At 42.0% G+C, this 23,595-nt stretch overlaps 1 protein-coding gene across 1 annotated transcript in view; it reads left to right on the plus strand.

The window, feature by feature from the left end:
* Window positions 1-7,050: 7,050 nt before the first annotated feature.
* The window catches only part of CCN4 (cellular communication network factor 4), a 70,912-nt gene continuing 54,367 nt past the window's right edge, over window positions 7,051-23,595 (plus strand). The window contains exon 1 of the mRNA XM_075705085.1: window positions 7,051-7,831. Within this exon, the coding sequence (XP_075561200.1) occupies window positions 7,051-7,831 (781 nt within the window). The remainder of the gene's footprint in view (window positions 7,832-23,595) is intronic.

The raw sequence follows: 23,595 nt of genomic DNA on the forward strand, positions 1-23,595 counted from the left end.
CAGCACCACGTGGCTGCTTGCTCACTCCCCCTGCCCTGGTGGAATGGGGGAGAGAATTGAAGGAGTAAGAGTGAGAAACACTCCTGGCTTGAGATAAGAACAGTTTAATAGTTGAAATAAAGTAAAATAGTAATGATAATAATAACAATATAATAATAATAATAATAATGATAATAACAATAATAATATACAAAGCAAGTGATGCACGATGCAATTGCTCACCACCCACCAACCGATACCCAGACAGTTCCTGAGCAGCGATCGCTGCTCCCCGGCCAACCCCCCCCATTTTCTATACTGAGCATGACACCATATGGTATGGAATAGCCCTTTGGTCAGTTTGGATCAACTATTCTGGCTGTGCCCCCTCCCAGTTTCTTGTGCACCTGGCAGAGTATGGGAAGCTGAAAAGTCCTTGCATAAGCAGTACTTAGCAACAACTAAAACATCAGCGTGTTATCAACATTCTTCTCCTACTAAATCCAAAACACAGCACTATGCCTGCTACTAGGAAGAAAACTAACTCTATCCCAGCTGAAACCAGGACAAGGGCTAAAAATCAAACCTGGTCAAAAATTCAGACCAAAGGAAAAAAAAAAAGGAAAAAAATGGTTTTGTAAAGAACTCTTAAGATTGTTGCCATGCTTCAGGAGTCAGATGAACTGGGTTTTTTTTTTTTGGGGGGGGGGAGGGGGCGTGCAGGGAGAAGAAAAATAAAACCAATAGAACACCAATATCAGGAAGGCCATGGTTTTGATTTTAAGCTTCTCATAAAAAGAATTACATTATGTAATCATAATTGCTCAAATACATTAATTTTAAATAATAGAAGGATGAAATTACAATGAAAAGTGTTTTGTTTAAAAGATTTTGGCTAGGTACCTTTAGAACAGGATATCTAGGTAAGGCAGGGATTTATTCTGGCTCTGAAGAGCTTGCTTGGTACTTGTATCACAAGACACAGTGAATACAAGTTTGAATTAATGGCTGATCTTTGGAGTGACAAGTCAAATGTGAATGGCTGGATGCTGACTACCTTACTCTGTAACTACCAAAACTGGCACAGCTCAAGCATAAAAGACTGATAGGCTCTGCCTCAAGCAGGCTATTAACTTGTACCTAGCACAGCCCTTTATTATCATGATTATGATGACAATTTTTCCCAAGGGCAAACACTGAGGTTTCTTAAGAAACCTGAAATGAAGCAGAATGGATTTTTTTATCATAAAAGCATTTAAGTGATGTAGTAGACCACGATGCGATACTGCAGCATCATGATGTAATGAAACCTGCATGCAGGTATTACTGTATTTGGCTGTGCAGGGCAGAGGTGCAGAGGACCACAAGCAGCCAGGTGGAGAAGAGAGATGCTATTAGACTAGGAAGGCTGGCAACTCACTGGTCAGAGGGATGGGACCTCAGATCTGCAGTTTGTGATGGGGATTAGAAGTACCTAGGATTTGATTAGACCATGTGGGATGCTAGTAGCTGGGAGATTTAACTCTGAAGTAAAGCCCATGTTCAGGTGAAAGAGAGAGCAAACAACTAACCAACTGAATGATTGGTTTATCAAAGGAAAAGGCCAAAGCAACATCATTAGGTTCAGCATCTCAGCCCAGCCCAAATTGCAGAAAAACTCCAAATGGGTGGTTTTCATTCAAAATCCTAACTCATAGCAGGGGTAAGCTGTATGGCAGTTACACAAGTCAGATCCTGTCACATGGGGTGCAGTGTAGATCAGCCGGGAGTGGTGACCAACAGCACTTTGTTCAGAAGTAACGGGTGTTTCTACCAATGCTTACAGCAGGGGAAGGATGGACCTCACCCTGTGTCTCCCTTGCCAGGGAAGGACTCTGTGGGGGATGAAGCATCCAGAAACGAGGCAGTCATTTCTCAAAATGTGCTGAATAGAAACATATGCCATCTCCCCATTTGGTCCAAATTCAAAGTTATTTAGGCACCTAATTTAACACCTTAGGAGATCAACATATTACTACAAGCATTGTCCTATCCTTAATTCTTATAGGTAAATGCCCTATAGAGAAATAATTTGTTAAGTGCCCACATAAGATGCAGGCATGAAATAAGACTTTCAAGGCTAGCCAGAGTTGTGGCAGACAGCCCGGTTTCTCTGACTCTAATACTCTGTTTTTTCACAGTTTTTGTTACAGCCTCCTGGGCTGTCAGAACTTGTGCTGTGACATGAAGGCTGAACCCCTTGGACACCACAACACAAGGGGTGCATGCCTGCCTGTGGAAATCCTCAGGGATGAACACTCTCAGGAGACAGGTTCCGATGGAGACAGTTAAAGGATCAACCTGACAAATTGTTTCCAACCCAGCCGACACAGTCAAACATACAGTCATGAGCCTGACCACTTTCAAAGGCAGCAGAGGGCTGACAGGCAGAGATAGAAGTCAAACTCTGATAGATGTGTTTGCTTCAGATTGCTTGCATGGCAGTTTGCACTCCTTTCATGCCTGGCAATAAATGTCTGAATGAGGGCTGAAGCTCTTAAATTTGGCAGTGATCCTTCTATCAAAAGCCATGGGCCTGCCTTTCAGCTGAAGTCAGAAATGCCAGCAGAGCCAGAGGCTGCATGTTGCCCTGATTTACACCAGTTGCACTCAGAGTGGTGACTGTGTTTATGAGGGAACAAATTATTCCTTTGCCAACATGCCAAAAATCCTCCAAAAGGAGCACTTTCTCTGAGAAGCCATTTTTCACAAAAAAAACCCACAACCTTCTGCCCTGGAATCCAGTTCCAGATTTACACCCTTTTTTCACCTTCTTGGAATATTTAAGCATGCTAAAAATAGACCTCTTGGCCTATGTTTAGCTCTCAGTAAGGCCATTGTGTCACAGACTGGAGCTCAGTGAAGCCTCGTGGAAGACTAGAAAGCTGAACTTTGGGGGGTGATTCCTAGGGATTAGGTGCTTGAGATCTGCCCAAACAAATCTAACCTGCTACTTTAATCCACAACTTTTTCTTTTGGGTGCAATTTGTCTTCCCTGTTATTATTCTCATTGCTCTCCTGTGCATGCAGTTCCCCATGGCTGCCCAGGCTGGATCTGGTGGAGGATCCCATGTACCCCTTTGCAAGAACCTGCCAGTGATCCAAGGTTGGTGTCAGTGGTTCACCTGCTTTGGTTATTCCTCCTCTCCTGTCACCCTCACTACCTGCTAAGATTCATGGTCCTCCTTGGCTGATGGTCATCACTTCAAATGCAGTTAACATGGTGCTTACAGAACATGACATCATGTGTAAGCATGACATACATGATGTGTCCCACCAGAGGTTGTGCAACGTGATGCTTAAGAGCAGCTACCACTTTTAATGCCCAACAGCAGTCCTTGAGAGGAGGTGAGTGCTCTGTACGTTCTCTACTTTTCACACGCAAATAGCAATCAACCATCTTTTTTATTGTAGCTTATAATATGAGGCATTTACTTCTTTCTTCTGCCTGCAAAGAGGGGAGTTTTTATTATTCCCATTTTATAGCCAGATAAGTACAATAAAGACCTGGTATAATTAGATTAAATCACAGATGGTAAGAACCTCTTCCAGCTCTTCAGTGGGCTTTTGAGTTTCAGCTTGCCAACAGTATCATGCTTATAGCTCTGTGGTGTACCAGTTCAAATGCAAGCCTGGCTGGGAGAGCTGTAAGCTCCCAAACAAGTCTACCTGGGCTTCTTTCATTGTTTGCTTGAATACTCTTTTTCTGTCATCTTGGGAGGGCCTCAGGAGCGGGGTGGAGTGGAAAGCCAGTTAGATTTTAAGGTATAGCAATGCAAGAAATCACTCTCAGGAAAAGATAAATTAGAGGAAACCACATTTCCACCCTGCTCTTGATGCTGCCATAGGTCAGGTCTATGCTAGAAAAGGTTTGTGAGTATTCTCCAGCCAGACCCTTCTACACAAATCAGCTTGTACTAGTGGAGAAGCACTCCTGCTACTCATGAGACTCCCCAAAAAGGCCCTTTTCATCTATAATAGTGGTGCTTTTGCCAGTACAGAAGTGTTTCAAGAAATCCACATTCCCCAACTGATATTGGTTTTGTCACAGCCCCTGAGTCAAAAAGAAATGCTGTCCTGGAAGAGTCCTGCTCTATATCCACAGTCGTTCCTTGGCCTGCTGAGGCTTAGCTTTCCAGAACACAGTGTCTTTCCTGCCCCCACTTCCTCCTCCCCTCTGCAGCTGCTTTTTCTGTTCTCTTTAACCCCTAATTATTTGTCTCCACTTTATCCCATTTCTTCACACTGTCCATATTCTTTTAACACAACTCTTGTCCCCCATCATCACGCTGAGCCTCTGATGCAAAACTAACAGCTGGTGTGCATTGCAAAGTCCCAGCAAGGTACCTCTCTTCTGTCCAGGTGACTGGAACTTAGCAAGGAATCCAGTCCCTGCTCATTTTGGCTTCTGTGCTCTGGTGCTGTCCTTAACTGCAGCAAAACCTAAGAGAATTTTTTTACCCATTGTGCTTTGCAATCGCACTGTTGCGTATTGTGCTGCTGCTGCAGGGAACTTGGAGATATTTCATTTTCATTTTTCATTAAATATACTTCACAGTTTATGATGACTTTAAATAAAAAATAACATAAAGAGAGGAAAAAAAATCTCAAAATTAATGTAGTGTTTATATTGTTAAAAGGTGCTTGAGGAGTCAGTTTAGTGCTAATTAAAAGAATGGAGCTCTGCAGAAAAGGGCTGATCCATAGCCCCAGAGAGCAACAGTTAAAAATAGTAGATAAAATCTAATGGTAATAATATAGGGGAAAAAATAAACAAATTAAAACTGTACTGTAGTGGTGCCTGAGACACAACATGGTTAATTCCCACTCAGCATTTTCACCCATCCACCACAGTAAATAGGTCTGTGTACAAAACTCTGCTGAGATAAAAAAAAACCTGCATCACAGCTGACATCAAAAGAAAAGCCTTTTTTGCCTAATACATTGGCGATGTTGTTTGAGAACAATTCATCCAAGTGGAATTCTGACTGCTTGTACTGCAGCCAGATCAGGAAGGTTTCTTGCAACTGGCCAAGAAAGTGTCTGGCCCTGGAAGCAGCCTGAAGTTCTGTTTTGAGTAGTTTGAAAGAAATAGAGGGTCAAACAGAGCTGAAGTCTCCTCCCACTGAAACCCACAGCAAAGATCTCTCTGAGTTCAAGTCAAAGTCTTCCTTAATGTGTGCAGGGGACAGGGAAGGGCAAAAAAACCATGCTGGCATTGCAAGATCACCAACCCCCCACCCTTAAAAAGGGGGGATGATGCAGGGCTGAGCCTGGTCCATGGCTAGTTTAGAAATAACTGGAGCATAACTCTAAATGCATATCACCCTGTGGGCTGCAGGGCAGACAGAACCAGGGTAAGAGGTAAAAGCATCAATTATCAGATCATGAATTGGACAATTAACTTGGGTGTTCACTTCTTGCAACAGAAGGACAAGAGATCCACAGGGGCAATGAGAGGGGGACAGACATCCACATGCAGAGAATGAGTGGGGGACTTCTTCACAGTATCAGCCAGTGGCACTGGGGAGGAAGAGGAGCAGGGTGCTCAGTTGAACACAGCTGTGACCAGCAGGACAGAGGCTGCCTGTGTCAGTGCAAGTCTCCCTTCAAGGGCGTACATCACATAGCCAAGCCAGAGACTCAATGCAACTGAAATATTGCTATGATTACACAGGGAGGTGTAAGGATTTGGGGGATGGGGTCCAAAGTGGCAATGCTCATGCCATTGCAACTAGCAGAGGAATAAGCCAGGCCAACCAGAGCAGCAACAGATGTTTCTTAGCTGCCTCCCAAAATGAGAACCAGGAGACCAACAACCTCAGTTGTATGTATACCAGTGCACACAGCCTGGGGAAGAAACAGGAGGAACTGGAGCTCTGCACCCAGTCAGAAAGTTATGAATAACTGAAACATGGCGGGACAAGTCACATGACTGGAGGACTGTGATGGATGGCTGTAGGCTGTTTTGTAAAGACAGGCAGGGAAGAAGAGGAGGAGTTGCGTTCTATGTTAAGAACGTTGAATGTATAGAAGTGAACTATGGCAATTATGGAAGCCCTATTGAATGCCTTTGGACCAAGATCAGAGGGGTCATCTCCAAGGGGAATCTTACAGTAGGCATCTGCTACCAACCTCCAAACCAAGATGGTAAGGACAACAAAGTAATGGGTCACTTAAGCAAGCTTTGGGTCAACAGAACCTGATTCTTATGGGTGACTTCAACTACCCAGACATTTGTTGGAAGAACAATCCAGCAGCTCACAAGTTCCTGGAAAGTGTAGAGGAATGCTTCCTCTTACAAATGTTAGATGTGCCAACCAGGAATGAGGCACTGCTGGACTTGCTACTCACAAACCAAGAAAAAAAAACCTTCTTTGTAATATCTTGGTTAGTGATAGCCTTGGCTGCAGCCATCACAATATTGTGGAGTTTGGGATCCTGCTGAGCACACTGAAGGTTAGTACTAAAACAAAGGTTTTAGATTTTAGAAGAGCAAACTTCAGCTCGCTGAGAGCTCAGTTGGGATGGATTCTGTAGGAAGCTTCCACGGAGGATAAAGGAGCTAGCGAGTGCTGGGATTTTTTCAAGAACACTCTCCTAGAAGCACAAAACCAGCTCATCCCCTTTAAAGGGAAGGGAAGCAGGCAGAGCAAGAGACCCTCTTGGTTTAACTGCAAGCTTCTGAGTCTGCTCAAAACCAAAAGAGAAGCATACCAGAGATGGAAAAACAGATGAAGACCCATTGAAAACTGCAAGGGTATTGCCAGGGCATCCAGAGATGCAGTTAGAAAAGCAAAAGCTCAGCTCAAATTTAAATTAGCCAGGGATGTCAAAAACTACAAGAAAGGGTTCTTCATGTACGTAAACAACAAGCAGAAACAGAAGGAAAACACTGGGAGGAAAACAGGGAAGGTGAATAGTCACCAACAACGCTGAAAAAGCAGAGGTTCTCACACTTTCTTCACCTCTGTTTTTAGCAGCACTGTTGGGTCACAGGTCTTGGGAACAAAAATCCAGGTTGATGCAAACATGGGCCCTCTGTCAGTGAAGGAAGAGTTGTTATGTGAACTATTGCAGGAGCTTGACCCCTACGAATCAATGGACCCTGACCATATCCACCCGAGGGTGTTAAGAGAGCTGGTTGATGTCATTGTGAGGCCACGATCCATAATCTTTGAGAAGTCTTGGAGATCAGGGGACATCCCAGAAGACTGGAAGAAGGCTAATGTCACCCCCACCTACAAGAAGGTCTTAAAGGAGGATCCGGGAAATTACAGTTCCATCAGTCTTACTTCCATCCCTGAGAAAGTTATGGAACGAATCCTCCTGGGGGCTATCACAAGTCAAATGAAGCACATGATTGGGAAAAGCCAGCATGGATTCACCAAGGGCAAATCGTGCTTTACAAACCTGATCATCTTCTATGACAAAACACCCTGCTTAGTTGATGTGGGGCAAGCAGTGGACATTGTCTACCTGGATTTCTCAAAGGCTTTCGGTACCATTTCCCACAGCCTCCTCCTAGAGAAACTGATAGGTTACGGTCTAAACAAGTGGTCCGTGCAGTGGGTAGGGAACTGGCTGGTAGGCCACAGCCAGAGGGTGGTGGTTAATAGCTCCTTTTCAAACTGGCCACCTGTCACAAGTGGGGTCCCCCAGGGATCGATACTGGCCCCAACACTGTTTAATATCTTCATAAGTGATCTGGATGATGGGATCAAGTGTACCCTGATGAAGTTTGCTGAAAATACCAAACTGAGTGGGAAAATAGACACTTCAGAAGGGAGAGCCACCCTGCAGGAAGATCTGGGTAGGCTGGAAGAGTGGGCTAACAACCTTATGAAGTTCAGCGAAGACAAATGTAAGGTCTTGCACCTGGAAAAACAAAATCCAGGAGTGCAGAACAGGCTGGGATCTACCTGGCTGGGAAGCAGCTCTGTGGAAAGGGACCTGGCGGTCCTGGTGGGTAACAAGCTCAATATTAGTGAAAGCATGCTACTGCAGCAAAGAAAGCAAACAGGATGCTGGGTTGCACCAACAAGGGCATCACCAGCAGAGATAAAGAAGTCATTATCCCACTCTACTCAGCACTTGTCAGGCCACACCTGGAATACTGTGTTCAGTTTTGGTCCCCGCTATACAAAAAAGATACGGACGGGCTGGAGAGGATCCAGAGAAGGGCCACAAAGGACTGGGAAGCATGCCGTATGAGGAAAGGCTGAGAGAACTGGGTTTGTTCAGCCTTGAGAAAAGGAGGCTTAGGGGATACCTTATCACCATGCTCTAGTATTTAAAAGGTGATTACTAAGAAGATGGACACTTCCTTTTTAGAAGGAGTCACATGGAAAAGATGAGGGGAAATGGGTACAAGTTACTCCTGGGGATACTCCAATTGGACAAAAGAGGAAAATTTTTCACAATAAGAACAATCAGCCATTGGAATAATCTCCTCCAGGAAGCAGTGGATTCCCCAACATTGGATACTTTTGAGATTCAGGTGGACAGGGTGCTGGGACATCTTGTCTAGACCATGCTTTTGCCAAGAAGGGTTGGGCCATATGATCCTTGAGGTCCCTTCCAACCTGGTATTCTATGATTCTGTGATTCATAAATAATTAGCTATTTGCCAAGTCTCCCTTCAAGTGCAATGCATGACTGGAGTGCATATTTCCTGCCACTTGCTAGTATCTTTTAAACAAAAGCCCAAGGCAGAGCATTTTCAGCAAATCCTGGGCAGGAAGAATGTGCTAGTCTCTTAGGAAAAAATACTTTTTATATATATACATGCATACACAAAATGTCTCTCACCCCTACTAAATTGGTCCCTATGACTGATGAAGTCTTTACACTGCTTTTAATGCATGGCTAACAGCTCAGTAACGCTGCAGGCTTTCTATTGTGCATCATCATCTGTGCATCTTTCACAACGCGAGAGCATCAAATTTACTCTTATGTATTTGTTTTGCCCCAGTGGCTGCAGCGTTCACTGGGCACTTTTTCTTTGGCTGTAATCTGAACCTGCAGAGTTAGTGGCATGTGAGGGATGTTATTTTTTATTACAGCTCTGGGGCAATCCCTGCAGAGAGCAGATACGATGAGTACAGAAATAACTCCCAGCCACTGAGAGCTGCAACAAGACCTCTTACCTTAAGTTCCCAAAACATAGAGTACCTTTGGTAGCTAATGGGGAACTTTAAAAGCACTTAGCAGTAGCAGGTTTATCAGTCATTCTAGGCAGTGCCACTCTGCTTGCTTATGGCTACAGAAATTGCTGATGACATGCAGTTCCATGTATCCACAACACAACCCCAGTGAAAGACCTGGGAGGCTCTGCGTAAGTACTGGGATGAGCTGACAAGGTCTGTGGAGCCAGGCATCCCTCCACAGGCACCTGATGAGTTTTCCCCACCACTTTTCAGAGTCTTCTTGTGAACAACTTTATTAACTGAAATATCCTCTGCAGAAGCAGCATTAAGTGACATAAAAATAATCTACAGAGTTGTGACTAAAGCCTGTGACAGATGAGGTTGTTGGCAGTCTCAAAAAAGCATGTATCTTCTCAGTTATTAATGGCCAAAACTGTCAGGAGAGTTTCAAACTTTCCAGAATGTTGTCCAGTAGCTGGTGAGTCAGACACAGACTTCAGATGAAGACCTCAAGTTTTCTTTCATTTTTCTTCTCTGCTTAAGGAATCCAAACATCCAAAGCTCTGAAAAGCCTCAGGCTACCGTTCAGGGGTCCTTTGGGATTAAAGGTTGTTTCTCAGTGAAGAAAAATAAAGTGTTGATAGAACCAACTGCTGCACAAAAGGCAGAAAAGAGATATAAGAGGAAGGATATGGCAATGTATTCTTTCTTGCATAAACACTTGGCTGTTTGAGGAGATTTTGTTGTGGAGGCTCCAGTCACACTTCCACCACGAAGGCTGAGGCAGAAATTTTCAGTCTGTAGACCTTTAATTTGAAATAGAATACTTTCTCTATTTGTTTCCAAAGAGCAGCAAACACAATAGAAGATGCAATTTTCATTTTTTTATCTTAAGTGACTGAAAAAAAACCCAAACCTGTGCAGCAAACAAAAAGCCAGTGCAGCAAACAGGAGTCCATGAATCATTTGCTTTGCAAGCTGCGGCAGGGTCCTCATTTTTTCCTCATCCTGCAAGAAATCACAGACAATCTGGGGCCAGGTGTTTCACTACTACTCCAAATGTCTGGATAACTTCAATCCTTTCTAATTTTCATCTAAATAGTGTTTTGAAATGTTTTATCCTCACAAAAATATTTCTGTTGCCTTTTCCTACATTCCCTGATATTGTTTATCGTCCTTTAGAACTAATCATTCTGAAAGGGAGGATGATGTGAAGTAATCGTGATAATCCAGGGCCTGGAAACACAGGAGCCATTGCTTGTCTTGCCACATGCTACCCTCAAAACAGATCAGTGATGACTGATGCACTGCTGTGGTGTAGCATCATGGACATGCAATAAAGGAATGTGTAAAATAATGAGTGTATAAATTTGCTAGACTGGTGTTTTAGGCATGGCCTCATCCCTTTCTTCTGGGGTTATGTCAGTATAGGTTAAGCAAATTTAATGCTAAGGCCGGCTGTCACTTTATGGCCCACAGCCCTACTTTTCAACTTGTTTACTTTCCACATAAGGGGGCTACATATAATAAACCTACTGGAAACGGTTCTCAGCCTGTGCTAATTGCTGCAAATAGTTTGGGAGAATTCTAGTCATCTTGGGACAGAAACATGCCCAAGACCTTATTAATAATTCAACATTATAGACAGTCAAGATTAAGTGCCCTAGATTGTCCCCCACACTGTTAAATTTACTGGTACAGCTGTAGCCTGTAAGCTGTAATTAGAGAAATGTGCATTGTACGGAAGATGCATCAGGGTAGGAGGTCTCATACTGCAATCAAGTAGGGTGGGACAAGGACCCTCGGTGCCACTTTGTCTTATCACAGATGAAGGACCAGCAGGATATGGTCCCAATCCCCTAGGAAACACCCAGGAGAGGAGGATATGTGGGAAGAGAAGGAAAGATCCTTTCCTCCACTTGCAGCTCCTAAAGTCTACAAAGTTTAATGGTTGTATGACATTTAGGAACTTGACACTTTTCTTTTTATCAATGGTGTGAAAATAAAAAAACATGCTGGCTGAATATTTTTTTTCTGAGCTCCGATCTAGGGACCGGCTGGGACCGGCTGTGTCCGGCACGGGGCAGCCCCAGCCTCCCCTCACAGGGGCCACCCCAGCCCCGCCGCCAGCCCCTGGGCAGGGGCACCCTGCACATACGCTCAGGGCCAGGGATTGGTCCCAGCTTTATTTAGTTCACTAATACAGCTGTAGCCACTGTAGATAAATGAAAGAAGTAACTCTGGAAAATGGCTCAATTTTCTGAAGTTTGCTAATAACATCTCTCTTTTTTCCCCTGTAAGTTACAAAATGTTGGGAGTAGGTTTTCCTGGAGCCTTTTGAAGGGAACGACCACCTGCAGCTGTTGGCAGAGGATGTGCCAACACATCCAGCTGGACACACTCCCCTGCAAGCAAGGCAGAGCAGCCTAGGGCATGGCCTAAGGGCTTCTCCCAGGGCTGATGTGCCTCATGGATCAGATGTTTCATGTCCTAAAACTCTACTGACTGATCATCATCTATTAAGGGATGCTTGTGAGACACCCCAGCGTAGCCAGAAGAATCCCACACTGAGATCATAAAATACCAGTGTGAGCAGGAGACTTCCCAATTCAGATTGGCTCTCTCCGAGGGTGAACCATCAAAGTGAAATCCTAACAGTCCCATCTGCTGTAAGGACTGTCCACATGTCAGTCACCATGTTGCCTATCTCTACTTTCCGGTTCCTTCACCTGTCCTGAAGACGGAGCTTTGAATACATTTTGAATAAAAGTTTGAAGTGACAGGTTTATTAGAGGTTGTTTTGTTCCTCTTAGTATTTTTTTTTTAAATATGAAGAGTTATTTTTCCTTTGAGCCATGTTTACAGCTGTGTCTGAGTGTCTGTGTCTCACACAGAGAAGGAGCCAAGGAAGGGACAAGGGATTCAAGAAAATGCAGCTGAAAGACATTTCTCTCTCTTTCTTGGGACTCCCAATTGCCTGACTACTCTAGAGGTCATCAACAACAGTCAGTTCCGAATGCATGAAATGTCAAGGAGGTCTTGTTTTGTTTAGCGAAGTTTTCATCTCTGACTGTTTTTTGCTGTAGTCCTTTGGCAGGAGCCACGGTCCACTTCGTTTTGACCAGCACAGTAGCCTGTCACACTCTCTGAGCAGCCTCTCTGACCTCTCTGAGCCTGAAGACATTCATTGCCACAACCATCCCAAACACTCTTTCCTCTAATGTGCGTGCACCAGGGTTCCTGGCTTGAGGCATTTGGCTCAATCACAGCTGCTAAGCTTTCTTGGAAATTCAACCACAGTTTCATAATTCCAAGGCATTTTTTCTATCCTGTTGAGATGAGAAAACATGGGTTTCTGGTCTGCCGTGATGGAAATACCACCGTGCCTATGGCCATAAGATAGTTTTGTTCTTTAACCCAGAAAATGCAGGTACTGGAGACTTCTTGGGGTTCTCGTGTGAGAAACACAGATCTATTCTGAATATTGTTCAGTGCCTGCATCAATGGAAAATTTATCATTTTTACCAAAGTTAAATTTGTATTTTTGCAAGAAGGCATTTTGTTTCTAAGTGTTACTAATTCCAGTGTGACTAACATAACCTGGAAACCTGGAAGCTGGGCATTCCCTTTACTCCAATTTTTTACACAGCCAAGATCAGAGAACCTTTTACTAAAAAAGAGATCCACTTCTGGACATTTCCCCTTGTCATCACATCACTAGTGTTGATTACTGTACCCAGTTACCTGTAGTAACAGACGAGACATCAGTAATCCCGCCCTGGATGCAATATTTTTCAAAATCTTGTACCACTGTCAGATGTATTTAGTACAATGCACTGATAAATAGTGCTCAGACTTTGTCAGTGCTTAGAGTTTTGGGACTGAACAACAATTACCCTTTTGAGGCTGAAGACAAAATGACCAGACCCCCCTACTAAAGGCTGAAGACTTTCAGGGCAGACTCTTATTTTAGTTTAGCACATTCCATTCATTACTTCTGGCTGGAACCAAATAATCAATAATGCATGATCCTACACAAGTTGTAGACATTTTAGATGTACTTAGGAGGCTCAACAATACGTTTGAAATTGGATGCTTTTGAAAACCCTCAATGAAAAGCCTACTGTCCTTAACACTCAATGTCTAATCATGCAACTTTGGCTACAGTGCCTTCTGCCAGGCTTAGAAGGAAAACTAAATGGGATTTGTGAGTGGCTGCAGTGCATGAATTGACCTGTTTAAAAATGTTTCTTTATAAAAGTCCTTCCATTCCTCAAGATCCTTGTGAACTATTCCAGTGATGATTTCCCTGCTGTGTTGTTTGTTTTTTTTTTTCTCCTGGGGGAACTTGCTGAGGATAGTTTGCCTTATTTTCCCCATTTTCTTGGTTTACATGTCTTACCACCTTACAGTGGTACCATTGATCTCTGACAAGTTTGTTTGTGTTTCAGGCACAGTGAGAAATCACTCTGAGAGACAATACCAATGGAGGGATTTATCTTACTAAATTCAGACATCATAATCTGACATCGGTCAGCCTTAGCTCCTGGAATTTTAGGCCAAAAAAATGAAGACATTTCACCTGAGTGTCTTGAATTTACCTCGTCTCCTAGCCTCGTCTCTTCTCAGCCCAAGGTCCATGAAATTTAAATTAACTGGGATAACCTTGTAAGCAGGGAAGGATGCAGAGCAGGCTAGACTTCCAGATTTGACAAGCAAAAGCATGGAAAAAATCATCCTAGAACAGCAGAAGACATAGCCCCAAGGCGTACACCTTCTTTCAGTGAGATGGGCCAGCATTTCAGTACACCATAGCAGCACACTCCTGCTGAGCTGCATTTCCCTTCAAGTGTTTAGCCACGCAAAGGAGTACATAAACAGACTAGCTGCCTTTGTCACTATAGCAATACAGGGTTATCACCAATCACATCAACACATTTCATCTCAGAGCCAGGGCTGATATGCCAGGAGGTGATATAAACTATGAGTACACTAGAGGAAGGATCAGAAGATGAGTTAACCCCCCCTCAGTATTTTATACATTTATTAGCCTATCTGTCTGTTCATTTATGGGATACTTCCAGTTAATTTACATGTCACTGCTGACCTAAATGACAGATGCATTTCTTATGGATTGACAGCCATCAAATGTACACACTCTTCGTACATGCATGCCCTCTAGGATATTATTTTTACATTCAAAATTTTTAAACAACGTTAATTCCCATTTATATTTCAAATATAGAATCTCAGTTGTGGGATCTAAAACATCAACTAAACTACTGTTTCAGGATGCCTGACAGTTGCCAAGGATCCAAGAAGGTTCAGCTCACTTTGTTACTGCTGAAATATCCCCAGGAAATTAAGCTTTTGACACATTTAAATGACTTCTCTATTATTCTTACTTCTTCTTTATTTCAGAGCCTAGAGTTTTATGGCAATCTCTATTTACAAATTATGAATGTAAAGTGTACAGCTATGTCTACATATTTTAACTGTCTTTCATATGGTTACCAGACTGTGGGTAGAGGGGCTTATGGAAAAACCAAGACGTATAGAGAGGAACTACAAGTTCTCTATCTTGCAGAGACAAGGGGACCTGGGACCCAGTTCTTCAAAGGTCTTTATTAGCTCCGAAGGATTGAATCAGTGTCTTGATGAAAAATATGACACAAGTGTCTACAAGAGCCAGAGTTTGAACTTGGATTCCCTTGAATTTCGTATCTTAATTACAAAACATTTTTTATGTTCCAAGCTGTGCTTAGACAAATATACTTTCACGTTGTCCATCTGCCATCTTTACTGTTTGTGCATTTCCACCCACCCTGTTTGCATTAGAGATTTTGTTTAGAATCTCGTTGTTCAGCCAGCATTTTTTCCCCTCTTTCAATGTACACATGGAGGATCTGCTTTTGTGGTGATTCATGAGTGCTGTGACCCACCCGCCTGGAGGTTGTTACTGGAGCTAGGCCAAGGGCTGTCTTCAAGTTATGTCTGCAAACACAGGTCAAAGTTCATGTTCATTTTGCAGGACTATAATTAGCACAGCAGGTTTAGACAGGAAACTGCTCCCTCTAGACCCAGTTTCAAGGCAATTAGGGTTGTGCTCTTTCACCATGGTGCTTCTGAGCTAGAGCCTGTCTGCCCCACAGTAGTAATAACAATGGAAGTACCCATTACTGTGCATTGTTGCAGCTTGGCTTTGTTTGACGAAAGAAAGCATGCGTTCTAATTATACCTTAACATCAGACCAGGGAGAGCTTGTGGTGAAGATGGTGCTGAAAAGCCTCAGCCAATTTTCAGTGTGTTTCTATTTTCCAAAGGTACTGGTATGTATATGTACTGCAAGTGGGAATTACTTGCACAGGGTGGAAAATCAATACGCAATCTTAGCGATGTTTCCATGTTGGGCATACCGCCCTTCCAGTACTGCTCCATGGAATTTTGGCTTTTTTAAGATGACCATGTGTGTTATAAGAACTGATTTCATAAGTAAAATATTTAAGCCCCATTATCAAATCCCAGAGGAATGCAATATCATCAGATCCCAGAGGGCTGCAACATCCAAAGTTCAGGAGCAGGACATCAGTGGGACGGCAGAATTTATCCTTGCACAGAGGACGCATGTTGTTTATGCCCCACTTCAATGCTATTTTGAAGCACTCTTTCATCTGTGGTTTCTGCTCTAGCCTTTTCCAAAGTTGGTATTTTCCCAGAACACTTTTATACTGCAAGGCGTGCCATGACTTCTGGGGGCTCTGTTGAAGGCGTGTAGGGTAGAATTAAGGTCATCTAAAATAATTAGATTATGCATCCATTATGCATGTATTCCAAATAGTGAACCAGACTCCCTCTTTGGTCAATCCCAGAGGGAAATTGTTCTCATACTAAGATAGGTGTTCAGAAGAAATTGGCTCAATCCCTCATCCCCGTCGTCTTCTATCGACTCTGGAATGTGCCTATGATTAGCTTAGCTGGGACATCTCAACATTTTTGTGGTCAAACTGATGAACTCTGCCTCTCTTGCTCTCCATCCCGTCTTTAGTATTTAGCAAGACATGTGGGATTAGACTAACTGGCAATTGGCAAGAATAAAACTGAAAGGAGAATAATATCGTTAAAGAACTCATGATTTTTGTTTTTCTTCAAAAGCCAGCTTTTGGGGTCATGTGATTTTGCAAGGATTTGCCTGTTCTTTTTAAATAAAAGTACATTTCTAACCCTCATGGTTTGGTTGAAAAGGCAAATCTGTTTGTGTAAAAATGTGGAAGGTAAACGAAAATAGCCTCAAATTCTGGGTGCGAAGCAGTATTAATGTTGGCCTTGTCCTATGTTTTTTGAATCAGTGGTGGAACTGGGATTACCGGTGAAGAACTAGCAAAGAAAAAATCTGTTTACTGTAACATGCTCATCCTCCATGCTGTGCCTGGGATACTGTGTTATTAAAGAGCAGCACTTGGAACATGGACAACAATGCCGATTGGAATTATATCTTTTTTTTATATTCTGGGTATATGTGATATTTAGCTGAGAGTAATTTTATTCCTGGTTCCTGAGCAAATTATTGTGATTAATAATTACTCAGAAATAAGAGTCGTGATACCCTAGCTAGGATTTTATAGGGGAAATTCATATTCAGCACACAGTAAAGAAGAGAAAAAATACAGAAAAGCTCTTCTAGAACAGCATGTCCATGGCATTATAACAAATATAATTAGTCACAGACGAGTAACTTGCCCAAATGAATTCAAACCCAAGAACAATAGAATCATACGATCATATATAAAATCTTTCCACCCCATTCCCCATAAACAATGACACAGAACCAAAAATAAAAAGAGGACACAAAAGGATTGCCCTTAATTGGCCTTATCATGGGAAAAAATATTAAAATACAAGGTTGATTATATCCTTTCATGGTTTCAGTCTATGATGAACTTCTCGTCCCATGACTGGGCTTGTACTTTTGCTATATTTCAGTGTCCTTTATTTTGGAAAACATTATCTGCTTTAGTCCCTGTAAATGCCCAGTTTTGTCTCAGAAATGCAAGCTGGCAACACAGGTTCTACTTTTTAACCTTGAGTGTGCATTTCACCTCAGGACGAAAGCTTCTGTTAGCCACCATGTAACAGGGGCTCAGTTGAGTACAGAAACACTGTCTGCCTTCCCGCCCTTGCTAAACATTTCCTAATGATCCATGGGTTAATTTTTTTATTATATCCTGCCCTAAGAGAAGAGATGTTCTAAATCCCAGAACGCAAAATATTTCAGCACCACAAACTTTGCTGTGTGCTCACTCTGTAGGGAAAGAGGGCATCCTGTGTGAGGAGCAGCTGTTAAACATTTGAAGATGACAACTTACATAAAAGTTACACTCCACACATGACGGTTTAGCCAACACAGTCCCCTATTTCAGCATAACAGACATTCCATCATCCCACCAAGCATCCCAACCAGTGCTTTTATTTTTTTTTTTAAGGAGGAAAGAGAAGGAAATATTTTGTAATCGTGGAAGGACAGTTAGCTGTGGAAGGGGAACATAAATTATCTATGTTGCTGCAGAACAGTCTTAGCTTTTTGTCTTGTGAGACATCTGTGATACATATATGGAGTGGTAATGAACACATCCATTCCTGGCAAACCGACCTCTTTTTGTCTTATGTCTTGTAAAAATGTGAGCCTCAACTGCCATGAAATAACGCGGCCTCATGAAATAACATGAGGTCTTAATAAAGTATGACCCTCTGGATTTTTTAGTGTCTGTGCTAACTTGCAGGAATTCATCAGGATTAGGCACATCAAACTAGATTCAGACTTTTTTTGTACAGATACAGCTGTAGTGTTAAAATAGGGGAATGGTCTTAACCATGCTGTGGTCATGGCTAAAGTTTAATTGCTGGCACAAAAGCTAGTCCAGTTTTGTCCCATGCCAATCAGCACTCCCCTTTGGACGTTAGAAGCAGCCTGTCCATGGCATAGGCGTGGGTTAATTTATCTGCCTGAGAAAACAAGTCCACATTAAAGCTCTGGGCTGTTGATACTCATCCTGGTCAGTTTAAAGCATATCTGGGTAACTATATGCTATGTGGTTGTCACTTGCCGTAGTCATAGCTAACAGACCCCTTCAAAATTGAAATTAGTTTCTAGACTCAGTAGGACTGTACTAGGCAGTTGCCAGAGCCAAGATATAATAAACTTGGTTATAATAATAGTTTACTACATTGTGTTCACTAAGGGCACAACCTTCTCCTGGCAAAATGTGTCCTCCCTGTACAAAGATGCCCCTGGTTTTGGGAAGCCTCACAGGTTTAATGATTTTTCCCTGAGCAGAGTCTGTGTATGGCTCTGCAACTTGGCTGGATGTGCTTTGTTTTTTAATGGTCTGGATGTAGAAGGGTTAATCTTCTGCCTCTGTCTTACTCATGTTGCAAAACATGGGAAAAGAAAAACACTATGCCTGTAAAAATAAATACAATTGTCAATAAAAGTCAACATAGCACTGAAGCAGCTTTACAAAGCCAAACATGTTTCACTTTTAGACTGTATTAAATTTGCTGTAAACTTAGGTCATTATTAAAGAAGCGTATGTGAGGTAAATAGTCATTTACAATGAGCAGCATAACCTGAGTAGATACATTGCAATCTTGGAGCAAGACAGATGAACCAGGTACTAACAAGAACAGCAACAGTGAAGCTTCAGCTTGTCTTCAACTGATCTACACTGGGCTTCTCCGGGATATACCATTCATCAGAGCAATGCCCAGGGTCAAGCAGGTAACTCTTCGAGTCACTCTGCATGACTCTGCTGCACCTCTGCATGACATCCCAGGACTCCCTCCAGAACACTGTTACAAACCGTGGCAAATCTGCTTTGGGAGTTCAAGGCAGGCCATACTTCTGTTCAGTGGTGGTTGGTTGTGTGAGTCAATGTGTTTTAGCCTCAAAAAAAAGAAAAAAAAATTATAACTAGTCTTTAGATACTTCTTTGGACAATCTTTCACAGGAAGGCATGCTGTTGTTGCAGGACCTGGAGTAGAACCCCATGTACTGGGTGCTGGAAAAATTTGACTCTTCTTCTGCAGACAGGGTAGGGCTTAAATATTCCAGACCTTATTACTGTTATGAGCTATGGTTTCCTATGAAACCAATGCACATGGACCAGTGAAGACCCTACTCTCTATGTGACTTTAAGGACCATATGAATATCATATCCTACTGACAGGACACATGTTTGGGCACTTGCTCAGCTGAGCTACTGTGGATGCAGCATTTCTTGGTCTCTAGTGAATCTTTCTTCAATGCTTCCCATTGCACAAAGGCCAACATTTACCAGTTAAAGATCTGCTGCTGGGAGACATATGCCCAAATGTCTCTTATTTAGTTTACTTGACTGAAGCTCCCCAAGCAGGAAAACAGCTGGCCAAGGTTCCCTCAGCTTTCAAAGAAGTCAGTCAGTCACCTGGGCAGTCGTCATTAATGTGGTATGAACTTCTCTCTGAAAGTCTCTACTCCCTCTTTTTTTCTTTCTCTATGTTTCTCATCCTTTGAAAACATAGGAAGCCTAGAATCAAAGCAACTTGGGCTAAATCTGGACCTAGGTGATTGTCCAAAGTCACCTAGAAACCTTGTGATAAAGCCCTGTCTCCTAAGACCTTTGTTTAGTGCTTTATGTTTCAATGTTATAGTGATAGAAGGAAAAAAATAAACAGTAGTCTGTAACAATTTTACTAATAACATTGCCGTATTTAGGCTGCCCTTGAATTATTGGAATGTCATTGTAAAAACCAGATTCTACTACCAAGATTGCAGTATTCAAGTAATGTTAAAGATCACTCAGAAACCCAAAGAAATAATAAGTTCAGGAACTAAGATAAAATCCTTTCCAATTCACCCACACTGCCTGGGTATAGGCAGACTCTTCAGTCCCTGAGAGATCTTACTGTAAGTACAAAGTGAGACATATGTTGTAATAGTTAAGCAATGTGGAGTGAATTAGGAGTAAACTGGAAACCTTAATTAAGCATTTTCATTACTGTCATGGGCTGCAGCCAGGCCTGCAATGTTATTTAAACATAAGGTTTGTGGGTTTGATTCCTTGACCTTTTTCCAAGGGAAATGATGGGATTCAAGCACCAGAGGATGCTTCTTGCAGTGTGTAAAGAGTATGATGTGTCTCAAATAACATTCCCATTACACATTGTGATAATAACAGTCATTTCTTTATTTTTGGAAGGTTGCTGGGGATTCCAGGGTTCTTTCACCATTTATGGATATTGGTATATTCTACAGTACTGAGGGGGCTGCTTAGTGAAAAATCAAGTGGGTTATTTGTGTGTGTTAAACATGCATTGAGACATATTTTTTGGATATTTCAACTTAAAAAATGTTTACTCTGAATATTTTAGGAGGAAGAGGAAGGTAAAATCTCTTTCTTAAGCCCAGAGGACTGGACACAGAGGACTCACGTAGGAAGACTTTATAAGCTGCATAGCCAAGGCAAAGACACTTCAGTCTGTATTTATATTGTTAAATATATCTATTATAGCCATTTGGGGAGTGAATATGGACCCACAGCCAAATGGTGCAAAAAGCTTGTATCCACATCATTCAGTGCTGGCACTTTCTAGTTGTACACTACGTAGCACTTGGCACTGGTCTTTTCCAGGCATCAGGTGCCCTGTGCCTCTAAGATATCATTATCCATTTATGCGCATTATTTTTGTTTCAATTGTCCAAACCAGTTTGTGGATCACTCTGTGGACCAGGGGTGTTTTGATGGCATGGACCATCAAAATACATGACATGCCTTGGAGGATTGTTTGTATTGGAGGATGCACTATGAAGGTTGGAGCCACATACACTGCAGTCTTACTTGTCTTGTTTATTGGGAAGGGCCCTTAAGCTGAACTATCCCCCATGGCAGGTTTTGTGTTGGATGAAGAGATAGTTCACTCCCAAAGAAAGCACAAGTTAAAATTAATATTTAGTCTAAGTAAATAATCAAGGGAGTAGACTTGAAAGTAAATTCTGGGTGATGTTATCTGACAGTATGAATGTATCACCCAATACTCGCTAAAGAAGAGTGGAAACAGGTAAGTACATCGCTCAAAGATTAGGGTCAACCAATAGATCATGCTGACTTTTGCTGGTGCCATTCATATTTTGCATCCTGCTAGCTGAAATCATCAAAACAAGATAATAAATGTGGAATTAATAAGTGGCCTCAGCAAAAAAATATAGACACAGACACAGGACTTTGAGTTGATGACATATCATTTGCAACTTTTCAATAGAATTTCCAATAAAAACTTGTTTTCCAGCATCTTCAGAACAAGACCCATTTAAAAAAAATGCTGAGGACAGTCAGGAAATACAACCATGAGTTTAAGTTTCCTATACAAATGTTCAATCTGTAATTAATTTAAATGACTACAGAAATCACATTTTCTAATATTTTCCTAAAAAGTGTTCCAGAGTACAAGAGCACAGCTGGTGTCACTCAGCCCACAAAAGATCAGCCAGTGATTGCTTTACAGAGAAGAATGTGTCCTGCCAGGAGCAATCCCATCATCTGTAAAGGAGTCCTCCACAGATTTCAGTAGCTTCCAGGGGGTAAATTATTTTTGCCTCCTTTGGTCCCTGTGTCTCCTGCATTGCCTTCACAGCTGGTAGGTCACAACATGCTCAGCAACAGCCATAATGGTGATGCAGCATAAGAATTGAGCAATACAAATATTTACCTTGACCTTGTCATAACACAGGCAGAGATATAGAGACATTTGTCAGAATACCTGAATTACTCTAATCTTTTTGAGAAATGCAAGAAGAGCCTTGCTGTCTGCTGGCCTTTGCAATTTTACTGCAAGGAAATCTAGGGTCTAGAGATTTGCCTTTTTCTTTCGTTGTGTGGAATTCCAGATGTATTAATTTGAGCTGCATTTAGTCATAAAAATCAGCATTTTTCTGTCATGGGTGATTCTCAGGAAAACTCTGTGAGCCTGCTACGATGCTGGAGTGTGAATGTGTGGCTACATATATTCATGCTCTACATAACAGGGCCCCTGCCAGTGAAAACAGACTGACAGTACTTTAGAGACATAAAAGCAGGAGGCAAAAAGAGAAAGACAAGATCTCTCTGTAAACTCACCTGTGCCTACCACATCAGGCTCAGCAGCGCAGCGCTTCGCAACACCTGGCTGGCTGTGGCTGATAGACGCTTCCTGCAAGTGGTTAATATTAGCTCTATCTCTGCTCTCTGCCGCGGCGCTCAAGACGTGGTTCAAGCTGTGTTGCTGGTGCATAGTGCAGAGACTGATGCAATACAGCGTGGGATTCTTTGCTTACCACAAAAAAGGAGAAATCCATGGGAGCAGCATATTAAAAAAGCAAGTGAACAAACAGCAATGTATGAAAAGAAAGCTACTTTCTTCCCTCAGTAAAAAAAACCTAATCCTTGGGAAACCGCATATTAAAAAAGGCAAACAACCAACAGGAAATATGTAGAAGAAAACTTTTTCATTGCAAGTTAGGTCTTCAGACAGTCAGGAACACCAGATTTGTGATTGCATCTGCAACCTCCACTGAACTCTTCTTGGGCATAGATATTTACTATACAATTTATTTATTGTCATCTGTTCCAATTCAAAGGACAAGTAAAGAGAAAAAGTTGACAGTGGTCACAGAGCCAGACAGTTGCAGAGGTCAGCCAATGCCTTAATTCTCCTGATAATCAAACTGATGCCTGTGTACTGCTCTGATGCCCTCAGGTATCAGGCTTTAACAGAATCACCAATAGATTATTTGCACTGATTTTTTTTTTTATTTTTTTTTAATTTTTTTGATGCTCACAGCTAATGTGTCTGTATGCTGGGACTCTGCTGCTCAAGTTTCAAACTCTTTTTAAGACTTGTTCAGAATTGCCCATATCAGAAGTGGAAGCAGTGAGGTTTACCTATAAGCTTGTGGCTTGCAACCAAAAATGCACTAAAATGCACTAAAAGAAAGAAAAGTGAGAGTCATCAGGAATAACAATTGGGTTTTATTTATGAAGATTGTGTCAGATCATCAGAAAAGAAAAAAAAAACACACCGGTTTTAATTAAAATTGCAATTGGCAAGTAATGGCAATGAGTGGAAACAATTTAAAAATAAAAGAATATAACAAATGAGAAGGCTGGAAATACATTTGTGATTTCTGTCTAATTAGGTGGTTGATAAGGAAAGCTGAAGACATCAGACACTATCCAGAGCAGAAAAGGCCAAAGATAGGAAGAAAGAGGGGGGGTTTAAGTGTATCAGGAACAAATTAAATGCTAGTAACAATAAAGGTAGTGTGTTTCTAGTCTGTATTTGGGAGCAAGCAGAATAATACACTATGATCACGTGAAGATGATAAACTACTTTCTGAGCCTTCAGTGGTTCAGAGAAC

Source organism: Pelecanus crispus, chromosome 2 (assembly GCF_030463565.1).
Source record: "Pelecanus crispus isolate bPelCri1 chromosome 2, bPelCri1.pri, whole genome shotgun sequence".
NCBI classification, from domain to species: domain Eukaryota; kingdom Metazoa; phylum Chordata; class Aves; order Pelecaniformes; family Pelecanidae; genus Pelecanus; species Pelecanus crispus.